The sequence below is a fragment of the Drosophila guanche genome, unplaced genomic scaffold (genome assembly GCF_900245975.1).
Source record: "Drosophila guanche unplaced genomic scaffold, DGUA_6, whole genome shotgun sequence".
NCBI lineage: Eukaryota > Metazoa > Arthropoda > Insecta > Diptera > Drosophilidae > Drosophila > Drosophila guanche.
The window spans coordinates 10,697,375-10,724,104 of NW_022995743.1; the positions used below are offsets into that span (position 1 = coordinate 10,697,375).

The 26,730-nt window shown below is 46.9% G+C and overlaps 3 protein-coding genes and 2 long non-coding RNA genes across 6 annotated transcripts; 4 read left to right on the forward strand and 1 right to left on the reverse strand.

The window, feature by feature from the left end:
• Window positions 1-1,817: 1,817 nt before the first annotated feature.
• Window positions 1,818-7,030, forward strand: LOC117590262. The gene is made up of 2 exons (XR_004574300.1): window positions 1,818-5,679; window positions 5,754-7,030. It is a non-coding gene; the product is annotated as an uncharacterized LOC117590262 (long non-coding RNA).
• A 488-nt stretch (window positions 7,031-7,518) lies between these two features.
• LOC117587177 lies at window positions 7,519-7,984 on the forward strand. Its single transcript, XR_004574042.1, has 2 exons — window positions 7,519-7,741; window positions 7,796-7,984. It is a non-coding gene; the product is annotated as an uncharacterized LOC117587177 (long non-coding RNA).
• Window positions 7,985-17,398: 9,414 nt separating this feature from the next.
• LOC117584095 (integrator complex subunit 8) lies at window positions 17,399-20,828 on the forward strand. Its single transcript, XM_034272846.1, has 5 exons — window positions 17,399-17,568; window positions 17,628-18,029; window positions 18,095-19,985; window positions 20,034-20,496; window positions 20,555-20,828. The coding sequence occupies exons 1-5, from the start codon at window positions 17,454-17,456 to the stop codon at window positions 20,672-20,674; spliced, it is 2,991 nt and encodes a 996-aa protein (XP_034128737.1). The 5' UTR covers window positions 17,399-17,453; the 3' UTR covers window positions 20,675-20,828.
• On the reverse strand, window positions 20,750-22,204 carry LOC117584105 (flap endonuclease 1). The gene is made up of 2 exons (XM_034272858.1): window positions 21,999-22,204; window positions 20,750-21,931 (listed from the first exon to the last, which is right to left on the reverse strand). The coding sequence occupies exons 1-2, from the start codon at window positions 22,078-22,080 to the stop codon at window positions 20,853-20,855; spliced, it is 1,161 nt and encodes a 386-aa protein (XP_034128749.1). The 5' UTR covers window positions 22,081-22,204; the 3' UTR covers window positions 20,750-20,852.
• Window positions 22,205-22,615: 411 nt separating this feature from the next.
• Window positions 22,616-26,730, forward strand: LOC117584436 (protein DEK). 2 transcript variants are annotated; one of them, XM_034273351.1, is made up of 11 exons: window positions 22,616-22,675; window positions 23,132-23,384; window positions 23,993-24,486; window positions 24,550-24,964; window positions 25,034-25,134; window positions 25,196-25,390; window positions 25,451-25,642; window positions 25,713-25,797; window positions 25,868-25,992; window positions 26,059-26,211; window positions 26,277-26,730. In XM_034273351.1, the coding sequence occupies exons 1-11, from the start codon at window positions 22,673-22,675 to the stop codon at window positions 26,289-26,291; spliced, it is 2,031 nt and encodes a 676-aa protein (XP_034129242.1). In that variant the 5' UTR covers window positions 22,616-22,672; the 3' UTR covers window positions 26,292-26,730. The 2 variants fall into 2 exon arrangements, with proteins under 2 accessions (XP_034129242.1, XP_034129249.1); XM_034273358.1 differs by lacking the exon at window positions 22,616-22,675 and adding an exon at window positions 23,029-23,052.

The window sequence follows — 26,730 nt, forward strand, 5'->3', positions numbered from 1 at the left end:
TGAAAGCAAACAGCGTGCCAGAGCGAGATGGCCACAATGTGCACACCCGGCAACAGCAACAAAAACACATCAAACGGTAAGCTAATAGAAATGCGACAAAAAATAAAACCAGAGGCGACGCCTGAGAGAGAGAGAGAGCGCGAGAACGAATAGAACAGCTGTCTGAGGGCCAACATGTCTGACGTCGTTCGCACTTTAACATACTCATACTCAAACGCAATCATACCAAAACCGCTCGAGAGGGGTGTACAAAAAATGACTACCGTTGAATGACAAGACAAATTTTGATCGCGCGCTCGAACGGACGTATTCCCTCCTCGTCCGCCGGCACCACTAAAAAATAAAAAAATAAGAGGAAATCAAAATCAGGGCGAAAATAAACAGACGCGCGTCCAGATTCTCGTTCAGTTGCAAACTCACGCGTTCCGTCCCAAGTACCCAGTGCAGTACCCGATGATTCTCTCCAGAAACCACGAAGAAGCGGGGAACGCTCACACAAACACCTAACGAATTCTAATTTCCATGCGTCCGTGTGCGTATGCTAGTGAAGAATTTAACACCTCGGCCAGGCCGGGCCCACGCGTGTTTCACACATTTCCAGCATCGGCTTTTTCCGTGAATTCGCGAGAGTCGGAATAAGGCGGCAACACGTGGATAGACAAGGCTCATGACTCAGAGATTTGCATTACCAGCACCAGTTATTAGTCAAATTTTCTAAAATTGAAAGACACCCGAAAAAGGCTGAAAAACCCACAGCACACTCCATTCCCCCCCAAATGTGTTAAATTCGTGTCACGATTTTATAATCAGCGTCAGGGCATAGGGGAGGTGGGTTGGTTTCCAGCTAAAATACCCGACGAAGAGGTGTAAGCGAGAGGCATAATAATTTAACATTTCCAAGCCCGAGACGAAGAAGCAGAGAGAACCGTTACAATGGTGACAAAGGCACACGTATACGTAACGGCAGGCAGCAGGCAGCGCTGCCTCAAACGTGTTGCATGCAACATGTCTTCGCGATCGGATCGGGGAGGCATGATAACTGAGCATTTATGTTCTTCATTTGCTCCAAGTCGCACACCGAAGAAGCAGAGAGAACCGTTACGATGGCGACAAAGCACACGTAAACGTAACAGCAGAGGCAGCGCTGCCTCAAACATGTTGCATGCAACCACTCAGCGCGATCGGACCGGAGATCGGAGCCATGCCGAACCACGCCGGCGCTGGGAGCTTTCAATTTTTCAATTGGTTCGGTTAATTCGTTTTTGGCGCCCGATCCCGCCGGTGTTGTTCGTTCTTCGTTCTGTTTCTGTTCTGTTGGAGCTTCAGTGCTCTTGCACATCGTGGACGGACGGCCTGTACCTACACATGTACAAAGTTGTGTGTTTGCCGCGCGGGCGTTATTGTGCATATTTCCGGTGGCCGAAAAAAGAGAAATAACAGCTATACGATAAACTGTGTCACAGCCAAGCTGGCGTTTCCAACAAATCGCTCACAAACACTCCCATCATCTGTGCATGTGCTGTGTGCTCGGGTGCGTGTGTGTGTGTGTGTGTATAGGTGCTCCACTCGTAAAAATAATAATAATTGCATTTATCGGGTGTCCGACTGGCGCCAGCTTCAATTTAATTATAAATAACATCAACTAAATAGCGCCATGGCTTCCACACTCTTTCGAGTTCAGTTCCAGTCTGCAATACCAGATGTAAAACACACACACACACGTGGGACCATGTGTGTGTCCCCACATATTACTGTAGTTCTGTACACTTTTCATCGTTTTTGCTTGGAAGAGTCCAAGTAGGCGTTGAGGGCAAACCTCTCGCCCCCCATCTGGTCGGTCTCTCATCTCTCAGGGAGCATCACGCGCGCCGGTACAAAGTTAAAGTTTACACACACGCGAGAACATGCACAACCTTCGTAGTACTTAACGGATCCAGGGTTTGTCAACCCACTGTCGAGCCAAGGGGAAAATCAATACATTGCAAGGCCTTTGCATTGGCGCAGACCCAGAGCCATACTCAGACGGAGCTGAAGATAATCCCAACCAAAAACTTAAACCGATTATAAGTAACGCTCGAAGAGAATGAAATAACTTCTTATCGGGAAACGACCGGGGGCCAATTTTCCAAGGTTTCCGAAAACTGGCAACTTTGAGCTGTCGCAGTCGATAATAATTAGCGAGAATTCTCGGCAATAAAAAAGCAAGAAAATATTTAAAATAACAAAAGCGGGAAACACACAGTGCTGCGGCAACGAAAACACGTTTTGCTATTCGCAAGGACATCTGTTCACATCTTACCGGGCAGCATTAGATTCTTTAGATACCTCTAATACTGTCAGGTAAAGATGTCGTCCGTGTCCTTATCCATCATAAATCCCAAGAAGAGCAAACAAGGCGTAAAAAACTAGTATTTTCAATGGTGCGTACAGAAGCCCGAAAAACAGATCACAGCGGAAGGAAGGACGGAGAAGAGCACGAAAGACCGAAGAAAGAGAGAGCTGCTGAATGTCGATGTGGATAAATGAACAGGCGGCGGCAGAGAAATGGTCATAAATTCTTTTTTTTTGCAGCATCAGCAGCAGAAACGACAAGACGCTACGCTACGCGACGCGACGCGTTTTGGGATGACATCAGTAAGAGACAGAAAGAGAGATAGAGAGCGAGAAAAATCTGTACTCGGCCCCTCTTCTGTTCGACGGTCGACCGGCGCCGCCAATGGGCAAGTGATGGGGAGGGAACGGAGAGTGTGAGTGCAGGTAAACCTTATAGAAAGACGACAACGCGGACGGAGGAACGGGCAGAAGAGGAACCAATAAAATATATATTTTATGGTTCCGCTTCTTTTTCTTCGTCTTGCGTTTCGTTTCTTAATTTCTTCTTTTCAGCATTTTAGTGACAAAAATTCACTTTTTATGATGCCATCCCTCCCGCTTTACCCCTCCCCACCTGTTCCGCGATTTACGATTATAGCTAACTATCCGCAGCATCAGGTTGGGCTTCGTCTTGTTATTGTTTTTTTTTCCCTATCTCTGTTAAATGTTCATAATCCGAAATTATAGAAATGTGAAACCAGAAAAACTGTTCGGACAAAATCTTCCAAAAGGGAAACAAATTAAATGCTTACAAATTGCAGAAACGTGATCGTATCGAAGAGCAAAGCTCGGTTTATATGGGCACATTTCAATGGTTTATGGTTGGCATAATTGTGCGGAACTTTAAAAAATGATGTTAAAATCGGTCGTACCTGTTCAGATCATTTTGCTGATTGGATTATACATTTATTTGGGCATAGAGAAGCTGTTGCCTCGTTTGGTCAGTTCTTGGGTATTTTCCCTTTTGTGCTCGTCTTCTTCTGCTTGCAATTCTTTGCATTTGCCGATAAGGTGGAGCTTTGGATGCTGATCTGCACTCACTCTATTCTCTCTCTTTACACTCTCTCGCAACACTTACCGTACACATTGTGCTGTGTGTGTGAAGCAAACACAACTGGGACTATTGTCAAGAGTGACCGACCAGAGTAACGTGTCTATGCGGTCTCTGAGGGGGAAACACTTAGCGGGGGAGGGGAGATATATGACCCACAAACACACTCGTAATGCACACCAAGGAATAGGGATCGTAAAAGCGTTTACAGGCTTTTAAATTTTACTGTTTCTTGGCACAGTGGTACTCACTTTTAATGTAGTAGTTGGTGTTGCTTGGTTGCTTGGTTGCTTGGCTGGTCCCCCCTGTGGCATGGGGGGTTAATCTAATCAGGAAAACAAAAAATGCGTTAGCTGCGGTCGTCTGGTGGAAACGATACCCAATGGCGGAACCAAACGAAACGAAACGACCAACGTAACCAGAACGAATATAACACCTGTTAATGAACTTAGAAATACACGGAGACATGTGCTGGCTCCTCTGCTAATATATGCATGCTTCCCTTTCGGAGTCTTCAAATTAAAGATTCTATAAATTAACTGAATCAGTCCTTAGGGAGTCCTTAGATTAAGTTTCCCTAATCCCCTAATTTCTGAAAGAATTTACTTCGACCTTGTGCAAGGTGACTGTCTACTGGCTTTCATTTTTCGCACATATTTTCTTGCCTACAGATAGCATCTATACATAATAAATCTGTTGTCAGCGCACAGACACGCTGGCCAAGCCCTGAACGACTCTTGCTATTTCATAATTCGTTTGAGAATATTCTAAGCGGTCTAACGGTCAGAAAAAGGTGCCAAGTCAGCGGCAATCGTGCGACAATTTCACAAGCAACACAATCATCGGCCAATCTAAAAAATTAAATCAGGCAATACGCGATAGGACAGGGCACGGCTGGGCTGGGCTGGGCATGGCCGCACTTCAAGTCCTCAGGCCGAGTGCTAATCGAAATAGCGGCCAGAACACTTGTGGTATCCACACCCAAACACATGGCCATACCACATGATAATGTCACATTTATACACCATCCCAAAGCCATTCTCCCGCTGAAAACCAATAACGATCGATTCAAAGTCAAACAAAGCCAAACAATTCCAACCAACAAATCCCATTGACAGTCAATATGCCCGAGGGGAAACTGTTGAAATGAGGCTCATATCGCTGCATATCTCACATCTGACATCTGGTTTGGGTTTTCGGTGGAGTTGCTGCAGCTGCATGTGGCAGGGGAGAACACATAGGACACTTGAACGAACTGATTTGAGAGCCCTTTGACTTGACCATTGACCAATTGTAATCATCTTTGAGACCCAAAAATCCGTCTTTTCTGTCGGTTCGAGGCAATCTCACTGTCTTGCAGCAGTTGAAGAATTGTCCAAAGCGCCGTCAGAGTGGAGAATTGTAGTGTGTAGAGAGGAGCAGTATCTAATCGGCGCCTGAGGAAAGAGTATCTAATCATGAACGACGGACGCACCACAAGTGCGTATGGAGAGTATCTAATCGTGTGTTGAGTCTAAGACCACGCCAGTGGGGAGCCTGCACTAACTACATATATACACATACATATCTTGACGATTAGATCCAGCAATTCCGGGGTAAAAAATATGAAGAATGTGTGAAATAAGAGTAGATCCAATAGCTGGAATACGGAAATAAACGAACACTTATAACTGTCTGATGGCACAGCCCCCCTCTCGTCCACCTCCACCGTCCACCGTCCACCGTCCACCGTATCTCGCCAGGCAACAGAGAGCGAAAATATACGAGTACACCAGAGGCGCTGCCACTGAAATGAGCTCCAATCAAAATATTGAGCATGATTTATAAATGACGGACGGGGTGTAATATAATATGACTTGACATGATAATAGAGCGAAGCCAAAAGGAAAACGAAGGAAAATAACAGAAAAGAAAAGAAAAGAAAAGCAAAGCATGAACACGATGAAGCTGCAGCAGCAGGGGAAGGCCAGTGGAGGGGGGGAAAGGGGCAATGAATGGGCGTAAATCAATTAAAGGGGCTAACAAAGCAATCAAGCTCTAGATTCATATGAAACGGGAATGGGAATGGGAATGGAAATGGGGTACTACAAGCTCCCGTACCGACCCGAGCGAGTCATGCTCCGTCACTCCTTGACTGGATTGTGTCACAGCAAAGAGTTCAATTGCCCCAAAAATGCATTCGATAGCCGCAGTCGAACTGGACTTCAACACTTCATCAACGAACGCGCAGTGTGTACCCCTAATGAAGCAAACTTGTAAGTCGGCATGGGCTCTTTTTCTCTCGTTGTGCATTAATTAGTTATACACTAATTTCCAATTCCGATTTCAGGCATGCAAATGTTAATTGACCACTTAAGTTAAAACTTCACAATGATCGTTAATAATACCGAGCGATCTTTAAAGAAAAGAGAAGAAAGAGAAGGAGCAGGCAGAAGGTTGACTGAACGACGACGACAAACTGTAAGCCAAAAGAACAGGTTCAAAACCTTAACTAGCCAAGTCGAAAACTCGTAAAAGATATGCAGCCAGCCAACACACACACACAGCGGTCCGGGATTCATTCGACTGTAAGTAGTCACCTTCCAGAGCTGGTGCTGATGATGCCGAGTATGTGGGAAAGCTGAGGCAGGCCCCTTTGAGCTTCAGGCTCTTAACTGTCCGTTAATGATCTTTTCTGCTGGCTCATTTAGTCAGCATCATGTGTGTGTGCCCATAAGATGTGAATTTTGTCTGGGTTCTAGCGAAATTGAGAACAGAATTTGACAAGTAATTGGAACAATTTAATTTTGAAAATTTCACACGAATGAGGTTTAAAAGATGGATTAGATTCCACTCCAGTACTTATTTGATCATTAGTTTATGACCAAAATCGCTGTTATAGGAAATTCAATTAACTGTAGTTGGTTTCTATCTAGAGCAGTGACTATAAAACATAAAAACTATTATCTTAAATTGATCAAACACTGGTACGGGTACGGGCACAGGTACAGGTACAGCTAAGTGGTGCAGTGAGTATGGGAAGAGAAATCCATGCTCATGGCTCATAATCAAGGGCCATGAAAGCTGTTTCCTGCCCAAGATGATTGCATTGATTGCACCCAAACTGGAACGGGAATTGGACCAAATGGGCAAGGCACAAAAGGAAGGAGTCGCGATTCTGACTCGTGCCGCTGCTAAAAGAATGCACATGGAGTGAATGCCGGCCTAGCGAAACTAACACTGCTGGAACACTCACTCTCGTGGCCACAGGTAATTGAACGTTCCAACCCCACACCAAACACACAGAGAAGGACCAGCGGGTACACTGAGTGGAGCTACTGTGTGCAGCATAGCCGTGGCTCCATGACACGCCTGCTCTTTAGCGCTGGCCCTGGGAGGGGCCTAGGACTGGGACTGGGACTGGTCCGCATGCGGACTGCATCGCATCGCTCCGCTGATTCAGCATCGTCGCTGGGGTGCATCAAATTAGCATTGTTCCCAGAGTCAGTGAGCTTTTTGGGCCCTGGAAAGAGGGCTCGCGAGACTGTACTTGCAATGCAAGAATAACCTTTAATTGGATTGAGGAATTTAAAATAAATATTAAAATGTTTGTCATTCATCAAAATACTCGCATTCTGTTCATTTCATAGCATAGATAATCCCATGGTTGGTGGGAGGGAGGGAGGCAGGGAATTAATTACCCAATTACTCGTACACATTGACACACTCGTGGACTGTAGACTGTGAAACGTAACTATCATAAAAGCATATTTCGTGGAGCAACAAGTACAGTGTTCGAGCAGGCATTAATAACTTGGCCTGCAATTTGCATTCGTTATCCGAAACACACATGGACGCCCGCCCGTACATCTACGACTCTATGGAGTTATGTTATGTATTGGGGCCACAAAAGCGCCACCTGGCGGGGCCACGCGTGTGTGGCTAATCGGCCCCGTCCGTTCGGGTTTGGTAATTAAAAAATGTTAACATTTTCAGCCTGGTTATTCTATTTCAGCTCTCTTTTTTTTCGAACTTTGTTTGTGTTTCGTTAAGTTGAACTAATGGAATAATTAGCGTAAATGTTGCTGAACAAATTTCCGCTGTTTTGGGGCGACTATTGGTCGGCAGAGTCCACGGAATTCTAGACATTTACTAGAGGAGATGCGTCCTCCAGGCCACACTGTCGGAGGTGTGGTTGCTCAGTGAGCAATTAGCCAAGACAAGAATCAACAAGTGGAGGCTGTTCAAGCCGTCATGAATATGCATGAACAGCTGATTTATAAGTGAACTCTACGCCCCATCATAGCTTGAATAGCCATCAACTATAACTATGCACATGTATGTATGTACAATATAAACTTAGCACGTAAAAAATAATATAAATTTGCATAGAAATTGCAATGAACCTTAGCTCGAAAGTGGAAGAACAGCAAAGCAACAGGTTAATGGCAGGCGGCAGCACTGGCCAACAAACGAGTTGGCGAGAAGGCCATCCACACACATGTCCAATATTTACGCAATTACATTACCAACAGAGCAAAAAACGATCGATAGTAACGAAGATTAAAGTATTGGAATTATTTTATTTTGTTTTGCTGAACAGTGGCCACACTTAGCGTGGCTGCTGCTGCTGCTGTTGCTGTACTCGTACACATATTATTAGCATGGCTGTTGTTTGTTGCTTTAGCAAGTGGTGGCAGACTTTTGAACCCTCGCAGCTGACTCTCGCACACAAGTGCAAATTAAATGGTTGCGGCGGGGAGTGGGGGGATGGCAAAAATGTTTGTTCATTTACTTGGCCAGCACAGCTAGTGGCTACTGTTGGGTTGGCCAGTGTACTCTCTCGCCTGCATTTGACCATCAGATGCGAATTGTTTTTCTTTTTTGTGTTTTGATTTTATTTTCCGCTTGTTATTTATAGCGCAGAACTCTGCGGCAAGGGGTAGTCGAAGGGGGAGAGTGCCAGGCAGGCAGGCAGTGCCACAGAGAGCAACAGAGTTATTAATGCTTGGAATTTTCATAATCGAAACGGGTTTCCGTTTCCAAGCGTCCGTCCAACTGCCGGCAGCGCAGAGGCAGAGGCAGTCAGGCAAGGAAGCACGCGCGTCTTGGCCATGCAGAGACGGAGACGGAGACCAGACCCAGACCCAGACTCACTCTCTGAACAAAATCCAAGCCTGGACTTACAGAGAGAGAGCGAGAGAGCAGGCAGAGTTATGGCAATGGCAAGACAAGCACACGCCTTGCGCGAACAGGTGAAGCGTTTAACTGTACGTGGCTGGTGCAGAGAGGTTGGTGGGGCAACCAATTGCCCTGAGTGCTCCATGGCTGGACTTTGTATGCCGTGTGTGAGCCATGCACCTGGGTATATGCAGAAAACAAAGGCAGAAAAACACTCTCGAGCCGATCACTAATTTGTTGAACTTGCAATTGCTTTTCAGGATGGTTTAATCGCGAGGCTGAATTCCGATAATGGAGCAGGAAGGCCGATAGGGGCATATCGATTATTATCGTGGTATATATTGTTCCCAAATTAGATCGTCGCACTCGGCTGGCGTTGGGCTGCTAATGCAAATTCTTAATTATCGCGCTCCTTCCTTGGCGTCGCGTCGGTTCGCATCGGCTTTCACTCACGCAACATGCATGCTGCAACAGGTTGGACCGAAAAAAGCTCATTGCCCATGGCAATGTGATTGCCATGCCTTGCCTTGCTGAGCTGCAGGTAGCCAGCCGCAGCCGCAGTCGCAGCCGCAGCCCCATCGTCTTTGCCATTGCCAATGCCAGCGCTGCCATTGCTCGACGCTGCACGATGGCCAAAGCTGTAATTTGCTTAAAAGCAGCGAACAAATAAAGGGTTTCAATGGCTCGGCGCGGCTTGCTTTTCACTCTCCCCTCCCCCTCGACTGTCGGACAGCCAGAGATAATGGATGGAAGAGCTGCAGCAGGGGGAGCAAGAGCAGGAGAATGAGGATGAGAATGAGGATCAGTGACAAGTGCACGTTGTCCGCTTATGACGTTGGACGACAGCTGCCGTATTTTTTGACTGGCCCACGGACAGGCCTCTGTCATCCTCTGCACATCATCTAGGCCTCCGCATCCTGGCCCATACATAGTTGATTTTTAATTAAGTGCGTGTAGGTTTGAGCTTTTCCTCCATGCCTACCCGCTGCACTTGATTCTTGGACTCTGCAGCGATGCTGCGTTCCCAGGCCATCTGAAAACTGATTAGAAGTTGCCTCACAAATCGAAAATCAATGCAGCGGCAGAGGCGATCCGGGGAGGCCTTCTGGGACTCCGTGGACCCACAGCAGTGCACCCAAAACTTTGTTCGGAAATCCATTTAAAATGCAGAGCGAGAGAGAGAGAGCTGGGGAGGCAATCAATTGCAGTTTCGGGAGGCATGGAGCGACCGCGAGAGAGCGGTTGCTGATAAATGCCCAAAGGCTGCCAAGCGCAACGTCGATAAAATAAATGAAGAAACCAAACGGCGCTAGAGAGAGAGATGGAGAGAGAGAGAGAGAGAGGGAGCGAGCGAGAGAAAGAGCGGTAGCGTAAGAGAGTAAGAAGAAGCTTATCGAAAGAACGCGTGGAATAAGAAAGGAAACGAAAAACGGCGCTAGCAGCGCCAGAGAGGGTGAAAGAGGAGCTTATCGGAGGAAAGCCGGCGGGGGGAATAAGTAAGGAATTTATTCATAAACATAAGAAAAAATAAGAGCCCAAGCCGCAACTCATGGAACAGGTTCACCTTTGGATTCGGCTGCGGGACGAGACTGGCAGAGAAGAGGAAGGAGGCTTAAGTATTTATTATTAAAAGAGTCCGAATGCAATTGCGGCTCGCCCAAGTGGTTTACACTGCCACCGCCGCCACAGCCATTGCCAGACGATGGCTTGGCCACTCTGCACGATAATCATGGGGTGTGAAAAATTTATGAACGCCGACTTCTCGGTGCGCACGCGCACAACACCGCGCAGGAACCGCAGCCCCATCGACCCTGACAGCATAATGAATATACAAATAAATGTTTATAAGTATGCTTAATGCCCAAGAGGCAGTCCGGAAGGGAACTCCGCCACGCAGCAACAAGTGGATCGGATCTTTGTGAACTGAACTTTCGATCGATCGATGGATGGATGGATGGATGGATCGGCTTGAGTCATCAAACTGCCTAAGTGCTGTCAGACGGCTGGTGGTGGTACAGCAGAGCTCAGATTTATGGCCTGTTAAAACGTCTGCCGCAAAGTGCCAGCCAATTGGTTAAGAGCTACAAGCCCGAGATACAACACGTCCGATAACAAAGGGGAGTACAGACAGACAAACACAAACACATCGACAGAAACGGGGGAGCGCGCCACATGTCCAAAAAAGGATCCACAAGGAGCAAGTCCAAGTCCAAGTTCATAAATAAAAGATGGCAAAACCCAGACCCGAGAAAGGGTAAAACAATGGACAACAATCGCACCGTCCTTTGAATTGAAAGCCCTTTAAGCCAGGGAACTGCATCCGAGCATCCGAGGCCGAGCTCAAATATGCAGACGTGACTTATTTGGGACAAATTGTGTGAGTTACGTTTCGCCATAAAAACAATAATGGCAGCAGGATGAGTGGCTAAGGAAGGGAAAGGGTGGAGTGGGAACTGCAGGTCTGAAGAGGAAGTTTAAAGAATTAATCGCATTGTGAGCACTCAATGAACATTTCGAAAAAGGTAAGAGAAATAATAATTGGAATAATGTCATAAATAAATGTTAAATTAATTTGATGATGGAATGACATTCTGCACTACTTCTAAGGGAAGCTTAAGCTATGAATTTATTTAGCACACATTAGCAGAAAGAATTCAACTAAAATAAACTAAACTAAACTAACTTTTCTCACGCTGAATATCCCCAGTGATAGTCGATAAGAAGCGAAGAAAAATAGAAATTGGACACCTTCGACACATCGACTAGGACAAGTGTGTCTGCCTAGAAGATTATGCCTGAGGCAGAGAGAGAGAGAGAGAGGATACGCTTGGCTTGCATGAGTCTGGGCATGGAGAGACAGAGAAGGGGAGCGAAGGAACGGTGCCCCCTGGAAGGTCAATGGTCCGCAGCGGATCGAACCAGCCGATACCATGGAATCAGCAGGCTTGGCTTGGGGTTTATGGTTTCTTATTTACGAGTCACTGGCTCCCATGGTTATTTGGAATGTTTAGTTCTGTGACACTGACTCGGTCCCAAAAACCAAAACCATAAGATACTCCGCGCTATTTACTTGCTAGGGGAATAATTAAAATTTATGGCCAATGCGCTTCGAGCCAATTCATTAGTCGAATTCTGGACGCGGCCTAATTAAAAAGTTTCATCAATTTTCAAGCCCCAGCCACCTGCTTGTCGATAATGGTCTAGGGGTATCGTGTGTGTGTGTTGTGTGTGTGTGTGTGTGTGTGTGTGTGTGTGTGTGTGACTAATTCACCAAGCTATAAAGTATGTTGAGAAGGGTCAAAGTTGACTAGAGTCAACTTAAATTTTGAATCAGACTGCAGGATTCCTGTTTATCCTCCTTTCAACTATTTGCTATTGGATTTTAATGAGGAATATGCGTACATAATATGTATGTAAATATGTAAAAATTATGATGGGATTGCCAAGCGGACACGGACAAGCCTGACAACTGCCACAGAGTGTCATTAGCATGCAGGCCACAGAGCCAGAGCCACTGCGATCGGTTGACAGTTGTCAAATCCACTTACGCTCTTCATGGTAAACACATTTTGACGAGCCTGCTGAAGGATTTATTCAAGTGCAGACAGACTAACAGACTAATAAGTGCCACAGGCATACACACACACAAAGACTATTATTATATACAAATGGAGCTGCTGGTGGTGCTGCTGCTGCTGCTGCTACCTGTTGCTACCTGGAACCCCCCCCCCCCATTCAAATTCGTAACGGACAAAGCGGCGAGTCAAGTGGGTAACCCCTTCGCCTTCTCCTTCTTCTTCTCCTTCTCGCGATTCTATATATACCTATAACTGAGTTCCGTGAAAGATAAAAGAGAAAAACCAGGCATTGCCAGAGTTGATTGAAGAGTAAAAGGCATTGCCAGAGGAACAAAAGCAGATCAGTCTCTTCAGACGATCTCTCTCAATCAAACAGTTGTGTTCTTCGAGGGTCGAAGGTGTTTGGCACATACTCGACAAATACAAGAAGTACACCTGAGTGTGTCCCGTCCCTGAACGGGTTTGGTGGCAACCGAATCGTGTGGAGTCTGCCTCGAGGGCCAACTGTTTCAATAGCGAGCTGATCAAATGTGGCTGGCTCCTTCGTTTGTTCTTCTCCAGCTGTTTGGCACTCGGCGTAGTGGTGGGGTGCTCTTTGGGGGATAATAGAAGGTGACTCCACTCAGGGTCTAGCGTAATATTTGCTCAGCACACACGTGTATTGACAGAACCAAGCATAAGCGAACGGAACAGAACAGAACAGAACAGAACAGAAAAGTCAAAATGGAATACTTGAAGGTACCCCCGAATGTGTAGCCCGAAAAAGAACTCGTGACTTAACAAGGCCAAAAGTAGTGCGAGTCGATGGTCGAGATGGTGGCAGGCATAATGCTGATCATGATCAAGATGGATGGAAATGGCAGAGCATTGTGCAAGCAGACATTTCCACACCACAAGTGGGAAATCCATCAGCCCTGACGATCCTCCGTTCCCATTCTCTGTGACTTGATCGCCCATCCTCCTCCTGTTTGGCAGTTGACAATTGATGGCCCGCACATTTATCTTTCACTTGTGTCTTGCACCTTATTCAACCGTCTCTCTCCCTCTCTCACTCTCTTTGTTGACTCTCTCTTTTGCTCCGCCGCTGACTCTCCGCGGGGCCTTTTGAAGTGAGCCTCGTTTTGACAAATGTGTGTCATTGCTGGGCCATCAAGAGACACGATCGTTTCGGTTTTGACTCAGTTTTGGTATTTTCGATTTGATTTCGTTTGGCAAGGTGTACAGCAACAAAAAACTGGTAAAACCAAATCAGGTGACTGGCAATCTGAAGATGAGCATCATCATTGATCCACAAGCCACATTCGACGCTGAAACAACTTTCAATGAATGGAAATGAGAATGGACAATCACCCTTGGAGTTTCACTATCGACGTTACGTGATCTCATTTAGCTCATTCCCTTTTTGGTGCATCTCTTGGGACCATTCTGAGTGATCCAATTGATCCTCTCGTGCCTCGTTTCTGTAGGGATCTTCTAGAATAGAACGCCGCTCTCAATGATGGGCCATTACACTGAAAATGATACCAATGTGACAGTTTAGGACCTGGCATGACATTTGTGGAACAGCTCTAGTCCGTTCCCTGGGGCATTCGGCTGATGGCAGAAAATGAAAATGAGAGCAGAATGCGACAGCCAACAAGCACTAAATGTGTGTCTGTATTTATGTATACATTTGTGTGGATGTTTAACAACTTTCATTGTGGCGACAGCGAGGAATATCTACAAAAAATGCCATCACATTTTGAAATAGTTTTCCAAAAAAACGCCCCAACACACACACAGTGAACCCTGACGGCGACAAAGATGTGTTCATTATACTCTCACTTATGGCAGGGAACTTTAGGCAGGGAGAATTACAAATAACTCAAAGCAAAGCATCTTTAAAGTCTTTAAATTCCATTGAGAATGTTTACAGAGCATCCAGTGTGCGTTGCAAAAGTGAAAAGAGAATTTCTCATTCGCTTTTGCATCATTTCAGAAGCCATCAACGGCGACACGGCGGCAGAAAAGCTCGCCACAAATTTCATTTTAGTTGAGGAGCTACCCAACCCCCCCTTCCATCCCTGCGGAGTAGCTGCGTAGGTGTTCGGGGATGGGATGGGATGCGATGCGACGTCCGTCCCTCCGCCCGTTTGTCTGCCTGTCCGTCCGTGTGTGCGGGCACTGTCAACTGTTGTTGAAAGATTTTCGTGTCGTTGTTTCCATGCCGCCTGCCACCAGACGACAGACATGAATTTTCCCGCAACGAAACACAAAAAAAAAAAAAAACAAAAATCCGAACAAATTTCGAAAACTTTTCTCATTCCTTGAGCATTTTTTCAAGATATTTTCCTCGTGGGGTTTTTTTGTCGCTTGCTCACACACAAAACGCAAAAAGATTTAGCAATAGCAATGAATTTAGTTAATTTATGGCATTATTAATAACATCTATAGGAGAAAAGCGAAAAGATTTCAAAAAGTAGAGCTCACTAAAATGTTTTTGAAGCACACAGGATGCTGGCAAATAGCACAGCCAACACTTCTCCTAATAGCTCAGAGAAGTCGAGCAAAGATCAATGTGGATCTACCATTTTCATGGGAAGTTTCAACACGTTTAAGATTCTTTGAGAAAGTTATTCCGATGTGCATGGCACTCCATCGGCAAAGGGCTTGTAGATCTTTCAGATCTTCACTGGGTCAGCCATGCATGTTTAAATATGCAGAGATTATTGAATGATAGCTGAGGCCAAAGCCATAAATACTTTCAGATTGAGTTCCGATGAATGGCACGAGCTGAACATCAACCTGCATGAAATGCAAATACGAGCAGTCCAAAGCCCCGGCCCAAAAGGCCCCAATCAATGGAGCTTCGAAGCTGTTTCTTTGGTTTTCATTTTTGAGTTTTTGTCGTTTGGCTTTGAGTTTTGTTTTTGGGTTTTGTTTGGGTGCGGGCTGGAGTGGTTTCTGGTTTTCTAGCGTTCCACTAGCCCCACCGATATTTACATTAATTTGTGAACAAAGTATGGCAAATTATGCAAATATTTGACAGGTTCGAGTCCGTCAGTGCCCCTAGCAACAACCAAACGAGATATATTCAAAGTGCAGCATCCACAGCTCGACGAGGACGTACTCAGCAAGACACAGCTCCAAACCGTTCCGAGTGCTAGCAGAGCCAAGAGGGATGAGTCCGTGCATACCCTGCCCGTGCATACACCTTGCAGCGGAATGGTAAGCCCAGATTGAGACACAACTGACCCGAAACTGTCCGAGCGGAGCGTGAGGCTGTTGTGGCGCAGATACAGATAACCTGGATGACACTCCAGCTAGATCAGGCATCTAATTAATGTTATTTAGCATTGACTTGAAATTTAATAGTGCCCAGGTCTCGTCAAAACAGCTCGCCTTGTGCTGTGCTGGGCGCATTCCTTGACGGCAACTCTGAACCCCACTGAGATTAGCTGAGATTTTCAGCTGATTCCAAACTATTGAAAGATCGTTCCCTATACGAGTATGTGTGTGCTTGAAGGTCCCCCAGCAGCACTCGGAAAAACCATGAATGAGATTTCTTCAATTCTATGATACAAAAATACATGACAAATATGTACATATTTATGTATTTATGTATGTATTTATGTACGAACTATGTTTGTGGAGCTCTTCAAGGCGAAAGTTAATTTTAGCCAGGGGGACAGCGAAAGGTTTTTCTTCTTCGAGGGCAATTTATTATTCAAATTTATGGCGATATTAACACGAAAATTGAAATAACACTTTTACGCATTTGACATTTTTATTGGCCACCCCCATAACCCCGGTCCCCGTCACCCCGACAGCCGCAAGAACAACGAAACAGATGATAAAAAAGATTTGTACCAATTCCGTTGCAAAGAAGACATTTGAAATTAAGTCAAAGTCGACGCTGCCCCCAATGTGCGCCTAATTTATTGCATAATTATAGGAAAATGCCGCGCCAACAAAGTAAAAAGATTATCGCACGTCTTGACCCCAAGAACAAAATAATAAATGCTCATAATTATTTGGAACATTTGATTCGGTTGAATTTTGTTTTCCAGAAAACATTTTAACAACTCTGCAGCAAGGCAGACAAAAAATGGCAGTTCCCCATTGGAAATCGGAGACATGTAATTTGCATAAAATCACCTGATTGAACGTTAAATATTTTCTAGATTCAGATTTTAATGCAGAGAGATGAAATGCTCATAAAGATCACGATCAGGCGGCACTAAAAAGAGACAACAATAAAACTGGGGACTAACCGGAGAAGCAAAACACTGCGAGAAATTGGTGTGTACCATAAATGACAGCCGTCAGGGGATGCCCTCTCTCTATCTCTCCACATTCTTGCAGTGCAGAGGAGTAGCTGTTAAGCGAGAGTGAGACAGAGAGAGAGAGAGAGAGCAGCTTGCCCAAAAGTCCGGCAAACATATTTGCATAAATTAACCAAATATCCAGCTATTTTACATTTTTAATGAACCACTGAAAATAGATTATGCAGAATGAAATGATTGGGTACTCTACTCCCCTTTGATCGCTTAACATTTGATGTTTCTGTTTCTGTTGCTGTTTCTATTTATCGATTTATGTGCAAAGGTGATATAAATTAGAATTTTATGACATCCATAGGAGGAAGGCAAATCGAAAATGTGTCAGCCATGTAAGCATAAATTAAGGAAATTGGAATTAATAAATGTTTGCTGCAGCTAAAGTTCGGGGGTAAATTAACTGGATTAACATATTTGGGAGGTGGGGCTTTTTTTTATAGATTTTCTTTATTGGAAAGTTTCTTTTGGTTAGAAAGAGTCCACAATACAAATGCGTTTAATTACTTCCGTTTCCGGTACAACAAAAACATGCAATCAAATACATCGCACGGCTAAATATCGCATGAAACAAAGTGTTGCAGAACGACGGACAAATCCAAAACTGCTAATTGCCTAATTGCAAAAATCAAGAAATGGTAACTTTAAATGCTTGCAGTCATAGCGATACAAATATATGCTTCCAGTGGAGTTTAATTAAAAAAATAATTAAACTCTGTTAAACCCTGTTTAAATATGGGGGTGTCAAGTGGGTGTTCTTAGGAGCAGTCACAGGTACAAAATAGACAAATGGAGTATCAAAATCGAGGAAAATGATTTAAGATTTACGGTATTTTTACAATATATTTTGCAAATGCAAGGGTATATTTCCGAGGGTCTGTCGGTATATTTTATCGATAATTCCGCGGTCACACTTCTTGCCTAATTTTTGTTTTGACTTTGAAGTTTTGGCAAAAAAAAAAACAAAAAAACAGAATGGATGACCCCCTCAAGCCGAAGCCGGTGCCACTGGCGGCCGAGACAGTATTGTGGTTTGAATTTCTACTCGACCCGCACAAGATAACGCACCATCTGCAGCGCACACATCCCGGTAAGCAGAAAAAGTCCCACTTGTGGAGCTCTGGTGACAGTGCTAACGTTTCTTAATAGAGCCCAGCGCCCTGGAGCTGATCATGCAGTTCATCAGCGTGACGCCGGACACGTCGGCAACGTCTGTGGTGACGCCTGGAGGCGACCTGCAGAATCTGCCGGGTGCCACTGTGGGAGGAGCAGCCAATTCCCCCACGCCCACTGCTTCGGCGGCGCTCAATGTCTCGCCGCTGGCACAGCAACAGCAGTGGCCGGGGGAAAACGGCCTGGAGCTCACCCGCAAGCAGTTGGCACTAAAAATTCTCGAGCTGAAAGTTGCCACATGGCTGCGCTGGGACCTGGACATGCTGGAGAAGAATCTGCCCGTGCTGATGCAGCTGGCCCTGCTGCGTGATCTCTGCACCATAAGCTATGGCCGCAATCTGAGTATTCCCCTGGCCAGTGACTTTGATTTGAAAATATGTAAGTCTACCCCCGCCCCACCCAACGAATATGTGGATAATTCTTACCTTTCTGTGTCGCTTTAGCTGCGTCTGGGAACGAGCGAGCGGCGAGGTTTGCCCTCACCATCTACCATCGCCTGTTGCTGCGGCTGCAGCTCGTCAAGGAGAGTGCTCCGTTCAGATTCCAGCCGATCGATCAGCTGCAGCAGTTCCTGGAGTCACCGACGCAGCCTTCCATTGAGTATCTGCAGCAGCTGTGCACATCCAGCAAGCCCTTCTACGTGTTCCACTACGACAGCTTTGTGACGCTGCACTGCGATGATCTCAGCACTGGCCAGAACTACGACATAATGCATCTGATCAGCCCCCAGGAGCTGCGTGCCCAACTCAGCTACGAGCTGGCCCACTATTACCTCTACACCAAACAGTATGTGCTGGCGCGTGAGTCGGCTGCCGCGTGCAACAACAACCTGCAGGCGATAGCCCCACAGACCACGCTCTACTTCTGTCACATTCGGGCCGTGGAGCTGGAGGGGCTGCTGCTGGCGTGCGGCATCAGCGCACAGAAGCACACTCTGATGGAGCGTTTCCATCATTCGTTGCTGAACAATTATGCGGAGATTCTGACCATTCTGCGGCTGGATAACCAAGCGCGCGAGATTCCCCTCGTCAGTCGACGCAATCTGGAGCTGGACATTGAGGGCGCCATCTCCACGGGACAGCTGAAGGAGTCGACACAGCTGCAGCTGCAGGTGGCAGCGCTCAATATGGTGCGCAACATCTTCGAATGGGGCAGCATATTTGGCAGCGTCGAGTACTTTGAGAAGTATCGGGAGCTGGACTATCTGCCACCGCTCGTGGAGGCCTTGACGGAGGTGCTGCCCCACTGCAACAAGGCGGAACAGTCGGCGCTCAAGCATTTCCTCATCGACTGCATGCTGCACCAGGCACAGCCGCCGCAGTCCAAACAGTTGCTGCAGATCGTGCGGGACTTGGACATCTTCACAGTCGAGGAGTTGGACGATTTGGATGATCAAATGCTGCAGGCAGCGCCGCCCGTGCCCAGCAACTCGCTGGCCTCGCTCAACGACTGGATGTGCCACTCGAAGAGTACCCGCGTGGATGTGGCTGCCTTGGAGCGGCAGCTGATTAGCTGCTCGAATGCCAACACCGTGAGGATTCTGCTGGTGAAGCTGTGTGGCACGGCGCCGGAGAAGCCGCTGTGGTCCATCAATCCCAGCTGGGATGTGCCGCAGCCGCTAAAGGCCATGGTCATGGCGATGCCAGTGAGCTTTCTGCAGGATTTCAGCTACGTGCTGCTCGGCAAGGCGCGTGAGCTGGCGACGAGGGGCGACTACATAGAGGCCGTGTCCATGCTGAGCGTGCTAAAGTCTGAGTCGCAGCGCCAGGAGATAGCCGGGAATACGCAGCTGATGTGCAAGCTGCTCACGTGGGAGATTCTGCATATTCAGATTACGCAATGCCTGGAGGAGTGGCACCAGAAGCCGCTCGACCTGCAGTCGCTGGGCACCCGCTGCAAGCAGTGTCTCAGCGTGCTCCAGGCTGGCGATTCCATTGTTCCTCGGCCGGAAATACTCGAAAGTTGTGCCATTATGCTGCTCAATCTGACGGACTTCCCGCCACTGCTCTACCTGGACAAGCGAACGGGTCCGCTCGAGCTGCCGCTGGCCTTTGCTGCCACCTTTATCGAAATGGAGAAGATGAAGACCACCAAGAAGGTGTCGCGCGACGCATGGGAGCTGATGGTGAGCATGTTCCTCAATGTGCCCAAGCGTTCAACGCAATCGAGTGCCGGCATCAGCTCCCTCCAGGCATTCTTGCAACGTGTGCGGCACCAAAACATCTTTGGCCTGGCCATCTCCATGCTGGGCAAGCTGCACAACATACTCAAGGATGATCCCAACAATGATCTGAGCTGTGAATACATGCACCTGTGGCCCACCAGCGTTAACAAGTGAGTTGCACGCACCTTAAATGTCCCTTTCTAATCGAATCCTTTCAGTCCCATTAGCTTCAGCCTGCGCAGTGTCTGCGAGACGCTTCAGTGGCTGCTGTCTGAGGCTCTGTCCTACTATCCGCAGACAATTTCCTGGCTGAAGATGAAGGGCGATCTGGATTTGGCCATTGGCAACAATGAATCAGCCATGCGCTGCTACGTGAACGCCTTGGTCACCGGCACGGACTACTGCACGATGCCGCTGCAGCGCAATGTGGCGGATGATTATGTTATACGCAAGATGATTCGCTGTGCCGCCAATTTGGGCTGCCACATGCAGGCCACAGTACTGTGTCAGTTCCTCGAGGAGATCGACTATGGGATTGTGTTTAAGAATCTCAGCGAAAAGTCATCAAACTTCACGGATGCCATGGACTCGTACTACAGCTGCATATGGGACACAACGCTGCTGGAGTTCATTGTCAATCTGCATGCGAAGCGAGGCGAGCATAGTCGAAAACTGGAGGCGGTAAGCGACCAAATAAAATCATTCCTGAGCGGCACTCACTCACCTCTGCCACACACAGATCTCCATGATGGGCACCTTGGAGCTGAATGCGAATAACAACGAGGAAATCAAACGTGAAAGCGCGATGGTACGCAAGTCACGCTTCATTCGGGCACTGGCCAAGCAGTATTTGCTGTAGTCGCAGTTCAATCTCCCTCTCCACAGCATCCTTATCATCATCCCAACCTCATACAAAGACCAACTAGAAATAAACTCAGATTGATGTCATTTTATATATTAATTGTAGGCATTTTGAATATCGTTAAGTTAATATTAAATGAAATTGTACCTTTGATGATGGGAGTGTGAACGAACCACTATTTGGGCCTTCTGCCACGTGCCGCACCGCCGCTGGTCTTGGCCTTCTTGTTGTTGGCACTCTTCTTGGCCTCCTCGGCCTTGCGCTTGGCCGCATTCACTGCATTCGGTGTGCTGGGCAGCGTTTTGAAGAAGCTATCCAGCCGCACTTGGGTCTGAGCGTGCTTGGACTTGAACAGCTTTTTGGCACCGTTGCGCACACGCTCCTCGCTGAACTGCCTGTCACCGCAGAGGAACTTGACCAGACCTTCCTCGTCGGGTTCCGTCCACTTGAGATCAATGGCCGAAGCATCGGCCACCTCCGGCTCAATGAACAGCTCGCGCGCCACTTTGTAGTTCCAGTTCTCGGGCACCGTGTACTTGCTGGTGTCCAGGTTATCCAGAATGGTCTCAATGTCCCGATAGTTGTTGATCAGCTCTATGGCTCGTTTGGGGCCGATGCCCTTGATGCTCTCGCAGTAGTCGCAGCCCAGCAGGATGCACAGATCGATGAACTCGCGATTGTTGACCTCCAGGCCCTCGAGCAGCTTGTCGTAGCTAAACTCCTTGACGGGCATCTTGCGCGCCTCGCTATACGTGAGATACCTGAGCAGCTTTGTGGATCCAAATGTCAGCGCATCCATATCCTCTGTGGCCGTGGCATACACCTTGCCAGCCTTGACGAGAGCTGCACACTGTGCCTCCGCCTCACAGGGCGCGTCTACATAGGGCACTCCCATGAGGGACAGCAGCTCCTTGGCCTCGCGGGCATGATCTTTGGTCACTCGCACCAGGCGACGATTGAACTTCTCGATCTCCGCATCATCCCCAGCATCGGTGGCCGCCTTTAGGGCCTTCTCCGCCTCCTCGCGGCGCTCGGCACGCTTGGCCAGTTCCCCAGACTTCAGATCTGGCGGCTTGCCATCGAACACATACACTGGCTTGATGCCGTTATCCAGCAGTCGGATGGTGCGATAGAACATGCCCATTAAATGGGATGTGGGCTCTCCGTTGACTGTCGCCAGCTGCGCTCCCTCCGAGCGTACTGCTATGAGGAACTGGTACAGGCACATACTGGCATCAATAGCCACCTTGCGACCTACAAGGATATAGAATAGGAGCAGGATTAACACGAGTTCTGCTTCCAGACTCACATTCATACTCACCAAAGAAATGCTTCATTTCGCTCTCACGTATGGCCTGGGGCGCCAAATCGGCTATCAGCTTCGATAAGCCCAAAATTCCCATGGCAAATCTGTGCTTACTGAATTCCGTGTACGTAAACAAATGTGTTGTTTGTTCTTTATAAAAGTCACGCCGCCGTTAAAATTAGTTTTTGTCTGCAAAACGCGCGCTTTTTTTTTGCGACAAGTCACCAAATATCGATATACATCAGTGTGTTCAATGGTAATATAAAAACAATCGGCTGCTAACAATTAGTGTTAACAAATTGTCAAATGACGTAACATTCCATTCCCAACTACGTAACTTTAAGTCGTATTTTTTGTTGGTTAACGTTTTAAGTTTTAACCTTATATTGCAATTAATCCATAAAGATAAGTCATGAAATTCAGCCAATCTTGTGGGGAATCGATTACTGATTCTAGTTAAATTACATTTTTAAAGCTGAGAATCCCAACCAGCTGGTATTATTCAACAGAAGATCAAAGATGATTAAAATGACTTGTGATTTACGGTATATTTACAGTATACTTAGAAAATGAAAGCGTATATTTCGGTATATTTCCGAGGGTCTGTCGGCATATTTTATCGATAATTCCGCGGTCACACTGATTGAATGTGTGTCGGCTGACGAAAAAATATAAAAACCATTAGAAATATGGTATGTAAAATTCTGAAAATGGTTTTAAAACAAAGTTTCAAGTGTGTGCCAAGGACGCGCATTAAAAACGGCTTGTTCGCAAATGTGTTTTGAGTGTAAATAGAGCGCAACAAATATTGGCTCCAGAGAGGATGCGGATTGTCCGACTATCGTTCTCTCCCCGCTCATTTAATGTGTATAAACATGGCGTCGTTGTGGCCTGTGCCTAGGTTTCAGTGAGTGGGAGTGAGACAACGAGTGCGTGCGCGCCTCATAGATTTGCAATGTTGTTTTTCAATTTCTATCTCCTCTCTCTCTCACTCGCTCGCTCGTCGTGTGGAAGACACGCATACACAAGCTCTCGAACTCATTCCGAATAAAACGCACAAAATCGAATGGTAGATGCTAGTAGCCGCCAAAAAGTTACAAAGTGAAATTAAATTGTGATTTCGTATATTTTTTTTGCTCTATTGCCAGGATGCTAACAAAGCTGCAGAAACGGCAGCCAAAGAGAATGCCGCCGATAAGGTAATCGAGTCGAAGGCAGTGGAGAATGCAGCGGCGGCCATCGAGGACCGCGATGAGCAGTCCAAAGGAGCCGAACAGGAGTCCGATGCAACGACACCCGCTCCCGAGGACGACGCGGCCTCCGCCACCACCGCTGATGACGTCGCTGATAAAAAGCCCAAAGGAGACACAGCGGCAGCCCCCACCCCCGACTCGGATGCAGGTAAATAAAAGCCACGCGCACACAACGACAACCTGTCTATGTAGCAATGTCGTATCAATAGTGTATGCTTGTGTTGGTGAAGAAAGAGCGAGAAAAACAAAAATCATAAAATGAATTTGCGCGCGTTTCGCAACGCAGCGAATTGGATTCATTTTCATCTGTCGCCAACAGAGAATGCATTGTGTAGTGAGTGGTAGGGGGGGACATGTGCTTGCCGGCCCACATGTATATGAGTGTGTGCGTGTTCCTATTGGCTCTCTGCTGCTTGTTCTGGGAGTTTACGTGTGGCGCAGTCGTCTAAACTGTTCGGCGTGTCACTCTCTTCGCGATATGATGATCCATGGTTCGAATGCCACCAGAGGCGGCGGAGAGAGATATTCTAATTTTCGTTTTTCCTTGGCTATTGTTCATGCTAATCCTTTCCAATGGGGTTTTGCGTAGTAAACGCCGAGGTATAGCAACATTTTCAGTATTCATAGTTCCTTGCGCAGGTAGCTCTGGACTTCCCAAGGCTGAAGACATTTTCTTTTGCAGCAATTAACTTTACTTTGATTTTTAAACAGTTTTCCATCAATTTGAATCTTTTTTGTTTCTATTTGATCGAACAGGCGCATCGGACAAAACGGAAGTATCGCCTGCTCCAGCGAAGAAAGTGAGCATTAACAGCAGCAAAGATGCAAAGAAGGAGGATGCAAAAAAGCAGGATGAGGATGGAAACGATGACGATGCCGATGGACAAGAGAATGAGGAAGACGAGGACGAGGAGAAGGCTAGCGATGAGGAGAGCGACAGGACCACCAAACCTGCGGCAGATGATAAGCACAAAAGTAGCGACGCCACGGATGGGGCCAAGGGCAAGGCAGCTGCGGGAACTGACAAATCGGCCCCAGCCAAGAAGACATTGTCCAAACCCAAAAATGGTAAGGTGGAGAAGTCAGAGGACGAAGACGAGGAACCCGAAGATGGTGACGAGGACGACGGACTGGATGAGAACAATGAGGTGGCCGAGGACGATGAGAATGTCGTGGCTTTGGCGGAGATTGATCGCATCAATGAGAACATCAACAAGACTCGTGTCGACGGCCTACAGACCCTGCATGCGGTGAGTGAAACAAATTTTCCTTTGGATAACAATTTATTTAACCTGGAATAAATCTCTTTTTAGCTCTGCTTTGGGGCGCAAGGCAAGAACAATGTTGTGAAGAAGAACCTGCGCTCCTTTGCTGGTTTCGAGTTCGCCAAGGACTCGTCGGAATACAACAAGAAACTCGATGCCATCAAGAAGGTGGACAACAAAGGGCTGCGCAGCATTTGCGAGATTCTCACATTGGATCGCAAAGGCAGCAAGAATGAGATTGTTATGCGAGTGCTCAAATTTCTAATGGAGCCGGATGAATCGTTGTGCTTAGAGCAGGGCGACGAAGACGAGGAGGAGCCAGACGAGGACGATCTGGACGAAGAAGAGGAGGAGGTCAGCGAGGATGACAAGAAACGTAAGAGCAGCAAGTCGGGTGCTTCCGGCGGCAGAGGCTCGGCCCGTAATTCCAGCGGACGTCCCCGTCGATCAACGGCAGGCAAAAGTAAGACAAAAACAATTATCAGTTCGAGAGGATCCCTAACCCTGACCTTTGCGTGGCATCTATTTTCAGAAATGTCTGCGTACGTTGACTTTTCTAGCTCCGAGGAGAGCGAGCACAAAGTAACGGTGGCCAAACGGAGACGCAACGACGACTCCGAGTCTGGCTCAGACGTAAGTAATGAGATGAGATGATGCAAACAAGAGATTCTACCATTTCTATCCTCATTTGTAGTACAATCCCTCGGCCAACTCAGAGTCGGATGGGGGTCGTGGAGGCGGCGGTGGTGGTGGTGGTGCTGGTGCCGGGAAGGCTGGTCGCAACGTGTCTGTTCGCGGCAGCCGTGGTCGTCCCGCGCGCAAAAGTCGGCGAAGAAATTCGGACTCTGAGGAGGAAGAGGAGTCTGAAATATCCGATGCTGACAGCGATGTAAGTCCTCTCCTCTGCACCCCTCCGAATTAGCTGATTAAACCTTGATCTTTCGTACAGGTGCCGAAGCGCAAGCGCGGAGCTGTCAGTGGCAAGCGTGGGCGACCGGCAGTAGCTGCCGTGGCTGGACGACGGGGACGTGGACGTGGAGCAGCTGCTCGAAAACGCAAAGATTCCGACAGCGAGGAGGATGACATTTCCGAAGATGAGGAGGAGGAGGAACTGTCTGAGTTTGGCAGCGATCAAAGTGAGGTGAGCATTAAAACTGACATGGAGAAAGGATCAAAGGAGAGCGAAAGGTAAACACATCTCCATCTTGCAGGATGTACGCCCCAAGAAGAGTAGGAAGCCCACAACGCCAGCGAGAAATAGCAAAGCTAACAATAAGTCAAAACCAGCTGGAAAGGGTAAGCCCACACAATAGATTTTTGAGCCATTTGATATTCTGTAACCTGTTTCTTTCTAATGGGTTTCCAGCCGATGGTCGACCAAAAAAATCAAAGAAAGAATCGTCCGAGGAAGAGGATGATGATATCGATGACAAAGATGAGTCAGACGAGGACGAGCCACTAACCAAAAAGGGCAAAATGGCATTCCCAACGGTGAGTAGTCGCTAGATCTTCGATCCGTACTGTCAGTTTGATTTTGAATCCACATTTTGATTGCAGGATGAGCAAATACGCGGCTATGTCAAAGAAATTTTGGATAAAGCAAATTTGGAGGAGATCACCATGAAAACAGTTTGCAAGCAAGTCTATGCGAAATATCCAGAATTTGATCTAACAGACAAGAAAGACTTTATTAAGGCCACAGTAAAAGCGGTTAGCAATCCATCCATTTGTTGTTTATATTATTCGATCTAATCACATTCCCCCTATTCCGACAGTTAATTGCGACATAAAACGAAGACGGGAGGCATCTTCAAGCCGGAGGAAGGGCCAGGTCCTGTAAACAAGCAAAGCAAAATAAAACAAACAGCGGCAGAAAAGTAACCTTTGCCACCCTTTGAATGCTGTTTCAACACCATCCAACGTTCGGCGTAGTTCAAGAAAAAGTAACTCTAGTTCTCCTATAAGTATATGAGGATGATTTGTGCTCGTACAGCTATCTGAAGTTAATCTTAAACTCAACGACAGAGGCATTCGCATGATATCGCCGTCTGTACACTCTTATATATATTCATGTGTATATATAAACTTCTTATTTGTCCCAGAAAGAGACGCCCCCACGCATTCAATTTCCTTTCTAAAAATGGCTATTTGTGTTCTTGACAGCTCTGCAAAATGTGTGTAAATTATGCAAAAAGGATAAATTTGTAAAAACAAAAACAAAATCAGTTA